The sequence below is a fragment of the Micromesistius poutassou genome (genome assembly GCF_964030765.1).
Source record: "Micromesistius poutassou genome assembly, chromosome: 2".
Taxonomy (NCBI): domain Eukaryota; kingdom Metazoa; phylum Chordata; class Actinopteri; order Gadiformes; family Gadidae; genus Micromesistius; species Micromesistius poutassou.
The window spans coordinates 6,509,331-6,517,685 of record NC_140272.1 but is presented as its reverse complement, the minus strand read 5'-3'; the positions used below and the strand labels follow the sequence as shown (position 1 = coordinate 6,517,685).

At 51.6% G+C, this 8,355-nt stretch overlaps 2 protein-coding genes across 3 annotated transcripts in view; one reads left to right on the top strand and one right to left on the bottom strand.

Annotated features, from left to right (window-relative positions):
* Positions 1-254: 254 nt before the first annotated feature.
* Positions 255-7,352, bottom strand: sumf1 (sulfatase modifying factor 1). Of its 2 annotated transcripts, none has more exons than XM_084464790.1 (11): positions 7,214-7,352; positions 6,523-6,914; positions 5,969-6,377; positions 5,580-5,753; positions 5,422-5,496; positions 4,778-4,860; positions 4,120-4,242; positions 2,967-3,081; positions 2,757-2,870; positions 2,515-2,574; positions 255-931 (listed from the first exon to the last, which is right to left on the bottom strand). In XM_084464790.1, the coding sequence occupies exons 3-11, from the start codon at positions 6,299-6,301 to the stop codon at positions 830-832; spliced, it is 1,179 nt and encodes a 392-aa protein (XP_084320916.1). In that variant the 5' UTR covers positions 6,302-6,377; positions 6,523-6,914; positions 7,214-7,352; the 3' UTR covers positions 255-829. The 2 variants fall into 2 exon arrangements, with proteins under 2 accessions (XP_084320916.1, XP_084320917.1); XM_084464791.1 differs by having other exon boundaries at positions 6,523-6,740; positions 7,214-7,338.
* Positions 7,353-8,166: 814 nt separating this feature from the next.
* LOC311339346 (inositol 1,4,5-trisphosphate-gated calcium channel ITPR1-like) overlaps positions 8,167-8,355 on the top strand; it is a gene marked incomplete at its 5' end in the record, with an annotated part of 61,335 nt that continues 61,146 nt past the window's right edge. Inside the window, one exon of the mRNA XM_084464726.1 lies at positions 8,167-8,262. Within this exon, the coding sequence (XP_084320852.1) occupies positions 8,167-8,262 (96 nt within the window). The remainder of the gene's footprint in view (positions 8,263-8,355) is intronic.

The window sequence follows — 8,355 nt, the reverse complement described above, 5'->3', positions numbered from 1 at the left end:
CATTTGATAGCCATTGCCTAGATTATTATTTCCACGTGTAAAATGTACACTACGGGTGTTCAAATAAATATGTTTTGTTCTTTTGCACTTACGTCCCATGATTATGTGTGTTATCATCTTTATTATAAAATGTGGAGTTCTATGGATCTCACTGGATTGAGGGCGTTTGCTGCCCTCTAGTGTCGACAAAAGAAAAACAAAAGGGTTATCCTGTAACCGTTTTTGCGGGGTTCATGAAATACGACTAGAAGAGAGAAAGTATCATGGTATATTTAAAATGAAACGTTCTTTAACCAAAAAGTCGTATCATTATTCACAAGAAAATATTCTTCTTTTTTACATTTGATTAATATTCAGATTGCTATACAAAGAAATTAAATTACTCAATTGAAATAACTCTGAACATCATGTGGAGTGCAAACTTTTTATGTATGAATTAAAAAGGAAATCCCTCATTCGCCGGTAAACTCCATCTCCGGTAATCTCCAGCCGTGTAGAACGGCTCCGTTACACATCAGGTACCCCTGGATCCATGGTCCTGTTCTCCAGTCACAGTGCCTGAAGGCTCCGATCACACAGGACCACCTGGTCGGTCTGCTGCCACAACCCGGGCTTGACCTCAGGAGGGGGTCTGGACCTCAGGAGGGGGTCTGGGCCTCAAGGAGGGGGTCTGGACCTCAAGGAGGCATCCAGTGTTGTTGTGATGGTCAGGGGTCACTGTGATGGAGGTCTAGAGGGTCACCATGGTGAAGGTCTGGGGTCACTGTGATGGAGGTCAGCAGGTCAACGTGGTGAAGGTTAGAAGGTCAACGTGGTGAAGGTCAGCAGGTCAGCGCTGCTCGGCCGAGACGCAGCGGAAGCCCAGGTTGGAGGCGGAGCTGTCGGGCGTGTTCTGGCTCCGGGCCGCACAGCGGTACCTGTAGCAGTAGGACTGACGGACAGCAGAACTCAACCTGCTGTCTCCCAGTGATACCTGTAACAGTAGGACTGACGGACAGCAGAACTCAACCTGCTGTCTCCCAGTGATACCTGTAGCAGTAGGACTGACGGACAGCAGGACTCAACCTGCTGTCTCCCAGTGATACCTGTAGCAGTAGGACTGACGGACAGCAGGACTCAACCTGCTGTCTCCCAGTGATACCTGTAGCAGTAGGACTGACGGACAGCAGGACTCAACCTGCTGTCTCCCAGTGATACCTGTAGCAGTAGGACTGACGGACAGCAGGACTCAACCTGCTGTCTCCCAGTGATACCTGTAGCAGTAGGACTGACGGACAGCAGGACTCAACCTGCTGTCTCCCAGTGATACCTGTAGCAGTAGGACTGACGGACAGCAGGACTCAACCTGCTGTCTCCCAGTGATACCTGTAGCAGTAGGACTGACAGAGACAACTGTTCTGTGTTATGTACTGGGTTGTGTTGTGTATTGTTTGGTTGTGTTTTACTTTGTTCTGTGGGTTGTGTTGTGTACTGTGGGTTGTGTGTGTACTGGGTTGTGTTGTGTACTGGGTTGTGTTGTGTACTGTGTGTGTTGTGTTTTGTAGTGTGCTGTGTTGTCTTATGTACTGTGGATTGTGTGTGTAGTGTACTGGGTTATATTGTGTTGTGTTGTCTGGTGTACTGTGGGTTGGGTGTGTACTGGGTTGTGTTGTGTAGTGTGTTTTGTGTTGTATTGTGTTGCGTTGTGTAGTGGTCAGCATGTTCCCGTGGTGCAACATGAAGTGTGCTGAAGCTCCGCCTCAGATTCCCGAAACAAACGTCGCTCTGTCCTCACAACCGACTCGGCACGCAGTCACATTCCCTTGGCAACCGTTGCCAGTGGCAGCAGTATCGGCTGGGCAGCCAGAGTGAGATAAGACTGTCGGTAATTAAAGCGACGGACGGCTGTTTAGTATGGAAGCATTTTCTGTCCGGTTTCTGGTAATTATCTTAACATCCGGGCAGCAGTCAATAAATCAAAAGCACTGATAAAAAAAAAATCGGGTATCTGTCACAGGCCTGTAATATCAGCCAATCATTGCACTTGTCTTGGTGCACAATAAATACTTAGAAGGCCTACATGTCTCTCTACCTTCCTAGCGGGTGGCCTGCCCTACGCTCACCCCTTTGACCGCAGTCCTCCCCAGGCTTCAGAGGGAGGCCTGGAGGGGGGGGCTGTGGTCCTTTCTAAATCTAGCCAAGTCTTGCTGGTTTCTCCAAATGAACTCCCCTACCTTTAAGTGAGTAGCCCTGTAGTACACCCAGTTTAAAAGCACGGTGAATACAGAAGACATGAGCTAACTGTGGTAGAGATTCTTACAGAGTGGCACAGCAGAGAGAGATGAAGAGTGGGAATGCAGACGTAATACAAGAGCTTCTTTCTACTGAATGCGGCCCATCGGCTTATGGTGTTCAGGTTTCATGTTTCCTCCACAGGTCGTCGTGTGGGGGCCGGCCCCACAGGAACACCTCAACAGCTCCGGGGAAGCTTTAAACAGGTAACCATGGTAACGGTGGATGCACACAGTCCCTTACCTTGTGGCACATGTAGGACCCCCCCTTCTTCACCCTCTCGGAGCCAGAGGACGGTCCGGTCTGCAGGCAGGACACAGAGAGACCACGGTCAATGGAGCTCTCTGACAAACACCACCACCACATACCAACACCACCAGCATAAACACCACCATCACCTTCACCACCACAACCACCATAAAACACCACCACCACCATAAAACATCAGCACCACTCCACAGGAGAGAGGTTCTCCCCAGCCTCACCGGGTTCTGCTGGCGTTCCGTGCTGTGATACACCGTCCACCAGTCAGAGGTCCACTCCCACGCGTTGCCCACCATGTCGTACAGGCCGTAGCCGTTGGCAGGAAATGACATCACCTGCAGGAGCAAAGAGCACGGCGGAGAACGCCTTCAATACAAGACACTTCCTTTTAGGGTTTAAGCTCTCCCCCGGACCCAGATCCCCGGTCCTACCGGGGAGGTCTGAGCGTAGCCGTCCTCCTCAGAGTTGTGCGTTGGGAAGTCTCCCTGCCAGAGGTTGGCGTAGTGCTGGTCCTTGGGGGTCAGCTTGTTGCCCCAGGGGAACAGCCTGCAGGGGGAGGAGCTGGTTACCGTCTCACCGCCTCAATGTCTAGAGCCTCACAGCAGTTCACCCAGAGGGATCACGTCACGTGTATAGATCATCATCGTCAAAGAGCTGGTGTTCCAGTCTGTCCCTCTCTACAGGGTCCTACTGGTCCGGTCTCTAGTCTCTACAGGACCAGGTCCTACTGGTCCGGTCTCTAGTCTCTACAGGACCAAGCCCAACTGGTCCAGTCTCTAGTCTCTACAGGGCCAGGCCCTACTGGTCCGGTCTCTAGTCTCTACAGGACCAAGCCCAACTGGTACGGTCTCTAGTCTCTACAGGGCCAGGCCCTACTGGACCGGTCTCTAGTCTCTACAGGGCCAGGCCCTACTGGTCTGGTCTAGTCTCTAGTCTCTACTAGTGGTGGCTCATTCGTGAACGAATCAGTTCGAACAAACTGCTCTTTAAAACGAACGAACGAACTGATTCGCCGCTCTCGTTCGTCCTCGTTCGTCTCGTTCGTTCTCCAAGACTCGACTCCCAGCTCCGCCCACTAGTCACTGAGTCGCGCTGACTCGCCGTTCGTTCACTGACTGTGTTTAGCGTTGAAGACTCGAGAACTGAGAAGTCACGAGAGTCAGCTGGGCAACAACATCCCGATTCCGAACATGAAGCACTCCTCAGCTAAAAGGAACTTAGTTAATGTTGTGTTGATTGATGACCATTTGCACCATTGCACGATCGCGATTCGTTTGAACGAGAACGAGGGAGGAGCCGAGTCTGACCGACTCAGTTACTGAGAATCATGATTCACCGCTACCGGAAATGCGAACGAACGAACGAACGAACGACTCTTCTTGGCGAACTGACCGACGCAAACTGATTCATTCAAACAAATCATTAAATCCACCACTAGTCTCTACAGGGCCAGGTCCTACTGGTCCGGTCTAGTCTCTAGTCTCTACAGGGCCCTCCTGGTCTGGTCTAGTCTAGTCTCTCCTTCCCGGTCCGGTCTAGTCTCCAGTCTCCACAGGGTCCTTGTCCGGTCCAGTCTTCCCATACCGGTCCTTGAGGCCCCCCCTGCAGGCGTGCTCCCACTCAGCCTCCGTGGGGAGCCTCTTCTGGGCCCAGGAGCAGTAGGCCGCTGCGTCCTTCCAGGAGACGTGGAGGACTGGATGCTGCAGCCTGCGGGGGAAATGACAACACTGAGAAACGTTTTTTTTCCCCCTTCTTCCTCCTGTATGTACAACCATCACTATGGTGCCCATGGCGACCGTGTTTACAAACCGTCCTGTGTGTACAACCATCACCAGTGTAACCATGACAACGTTCCTGGACCGTCCTGTATGTACAGTACGACCATCACCATGGTAAATGGTCATCATTTATAAAGCGCTTTTATCCAAAGCGCTTTATAGTGTTGACTGACATTCACCCATTCATGCACACATTCACACACCGCCGGCGGAGTCAACCACGCAGGGCGACAGCCAGCGCAGGAGCAATTAGGGTGAGGCGACTTGCTCAGGGACACCACAACACTCAGCTAGGAGGAGCCGGGGATCGAACCAGCAACCTTGCGGTTACCAGCCAACCCGCTCTACCTCCTGAGCTAATGCCGACTCCCATGGCGGCCGGCCGGTTCCGTCCCCCCCGACAGAGACCCGGTTGTGAGGAACCAAACCACAGCCTGTTGTCTGTGTTGTTGTTGTTTTTTTACCTGTCTGTGACGTCAGAGCCCCTCCCCTCCGGGCTCCTCCAGCTGGCACCTTTCACCGGCAGCCACCAGGGGGCAGCAGCCACCTGAGAACCAGGAGGCAGAGGTGACCTCATGAACTACAAAGCCCGGGCACCCTCAGATGGACTCACACACAGTCGTCCTGGATACTAATTCATAACTGACTTTAATAATCAGTATCATACGGGGCCTGCATTAGACAAGATAGTGACGTGGTGCTTTTTAGTTCAGCCTAGCGTCTGGTCTGTGCTGTAGGAGCCCAGGACCTGAAGTGGGCTAGACCTGGTCTGGATCTGCCCCGGGTCACGCTGGCTAGGTCCAGGGTCACGCCCCCTATGTCCAAAGTCACTACTCGTTAGAGAACCATCTCAAGAAAAGAACATCTGGATTATGAGCCTTGATGGTTTTCAAAAGAGGCATGTGTGTAAGATGTTACTGATGCTCCATGTGATATACTACTGTAAAATACTACTGTAATATACTGTAATATACTACATGATAATAACTTGATTCACGATTGAGATTCAGATTCATGAATGTAAAATACCTCTTTAAGGATGTTGGGGATGAATAGTCTAACACTATATACGCATTAACATCCCTGGTCAGATTATCACCATACCTACCGCTTGGCTGATCTGACTCTTCACCGCCTCGCTCAGGATCCCCTCGAACACAAACGAGTCTCCGTACTGCTCCGCCTGTGGAGGGGCACAGCAACAGAACATCAGTCCAGCAGCTCCACCCCGCACCACCCGACGGAGCAGCCCTGATGACGCTTCACCTCGGTGACGTAGCCCGTGGCGCGAACGAACGCCTGGAACTGGAGGTTGGAGACCTCCTGGGTGTCCATGAAGAAGGGGTCCAGCATCACCGGCCGCTGGGGCCCCTCCCCGTCCGGGGGGATGCCCGGCTCCTCGGTACCCATCAGAGTCTCTCCTCCCGGGATGAGCACCATCTAGAAGACCACAGACCCACTCAGTACTGCTTCACATCAGATCACACAGGCCCCGGCCATTATAGTGAATACGCTGAAGAATGGCAGACACAGTATCGGTACTGTTAACGGAGAGTGGATTAAACGCACAGAAAGAGTGGACACAATAAAATAGGGACAATTTCTCTATAATTGATCATTCAGTTAATAAAAAGAAGCAAAATTGCATTAGCGACCTGGCTTGTTGTATCCTCGTCATCATCTCGAGGTTTTGAGGGCATCTCGTTCATCATCTTGGAGTATTTAACACCTGGCCTGACGGATAAAGGGGTGCTGCCTCCCTCGGGGTCAACAGCAGATTCCCTCTTCAGGCTATGACATCCACACCCCGCTGACTCTGACGGGACCGCGTCGTCCGCCCGGGTCCCGACCACCAGGTCTGGGGGGACCGGGTCGTCCGCCCGGGTCCCGACCACCAAGTCTGGGGGGATCGGGTTGAAGACCGGGTCTGGACCCTCAGTGCAGAACGCAGTGAGGACCATGAGAGTGACGGTGAAGCATCGCAGCATCTTCTCACCCTCTTGTTGACAGCGACTTCCTTAAAGTCACGTGGTCTGTCAGCTCCACTGGTTAACTCCTTGCAGTCTGAGGCAATGGAAATGTTATGTCTTATTTATGGCTATATTAGCTAGTATCCGCCATACACAATTCACAAATATGAAAGATAATGGCTCATACTAAACATTATTTAAATATGCGATATATTCATATAGAATTCTAAATATTGTACATTTGGTGGAGTTTTAGTCATTGATGTGGGCGGGCCGGACCGAGGAAACAACTCCATTTCCCAGATGTCTCCGCGGGTCTGGTCCCCGCAGATGATCTGGAACCCGTCCAGCGGAGAGAGCGTCGATAGCGAGCTGCGCCTGCACCGCTCCGCCGCACCGAGGGGTTAACCTGTCCCGTCCTGGAGCTCCTCTGACGGCTGTCTGTCTGTCCGGTGGCCTGGTGAGAGGAGAGGAGACCTGCAGCATGTTGGCTCAAGGGATGCGGTTCATGCCAAGCGTCTGAACGTTAACCACAGCGAAGGTAAAGTTGAGAGCGAAACTTGTGTGCATTTCCATATCCTTCTGGAATGAGAAGTCCTCTCTCTGCGGGCTATGAGGAGAGATTCTGGCTCTGTGGACGGGAGACGCGACCACCGTTAGTGTGTTGGTGAACATGTTGGTGAACATGTTGCGGCTGCTTTCCCCTGCACGTCCAGACTACTATAACTATTGGAATTAAGACTAATCTAAAGTAACGCGCTTTGAACGTTTTATTTTGTCCCTCAGAAAGCTTTCGCCTTCAAAAAGAGGTGTGGGCTACCAAACCATTTAAATGAAGTCACTGGAATGTTACCTCGGCATATCTGAAATATTTTATTTAAAAACTGGTTATTGACACAATGATAAGTAGTTTAAACGGACCAGACTTACGTTGAATGACCTAATAGACCGGGTTCAAATCACTGTAGGCCTGCTGTGTATCTCTGACTAACTGACTCCAATAATTAACCGTCGGGCCCTCAGTCAGCACAACTTCATGGACGGATGGATCAGGGACGATGTTTCCCTGCACTCTGCTCTTATGCAAATCAGATCTATCTGGGGGAGGGGGGTTATTAACTGTTAAAAGTCTCGGACTTTGGTCATGTGTCCCAACACACTCTAATACACACTGACATGAAGGCCATCAGAGCCTGGAAGGGAATCACTTTCTATTATCTCAGCCTGGAGGAAGCATTGACTGACCATATGAAGTACACTACAACTTGTGGTGGGTGGTTCTGAATGTGGTTCACGGAACGGAAACCAAACATAGAGATAACATCAACGAGTGCCTTTAAAGCCTTCCCTGTTTAGCCCTCAGCCCAGAGTCACACATTGACATCACCTGATGTTACAAGTAGACCAAGGTACATGGGAGCAGGACTCCAACGTACCTCCATGCAAGAGACATGGAGATACATTGAGTCCTTCTACCATGAGACCAGGTAGCAGGACTCTAACGTACCTCCTCGTCTCCATGGGAGCGTACCTCCTCGTCTCCATGGGAGTGTACCTCCTCTCGTCTCCATGGTAGCAGGACTCCACTGTACCTCCTTGTCTCCATGGTAGCAGGACTCTACTGTACCTCCTCATCTTCATGGTAGCAGGACTCTAACGTACCTCCTCCTCGTCGCCATGGTAGCAGGACTCTAATGTACCTCCACGTCTCCATGGTAGCAGGACTCTAACGTACCTCCACGTCTCCATGGTAGCAGGACTCTAACGTACCTCCTCGTCGCCATGGTAGCAGGACTCTAACGTACCTCCTCGTCTCCATGGTAACATGACTCTAACCTGTCTCCTCCCTCCCTCCAGGTGGTGGCCTCCAGGCTCTTGTCGTCATGTCGGACAAGATGTCCAGCTTCCTCCACATCGGGGACATCTGCTCCCTGTATGCAGAAGGCTCCACCAACGGCTTCATCAGCACCCTGGGGTACGTGTAGGACCACCCCCCCCCCCCCCCCCCCCCCAGGCAGTCTGTGACTGCTTCCTTATAGCCGCTTATATTAATTTGAGAGTTTACTTGTCGG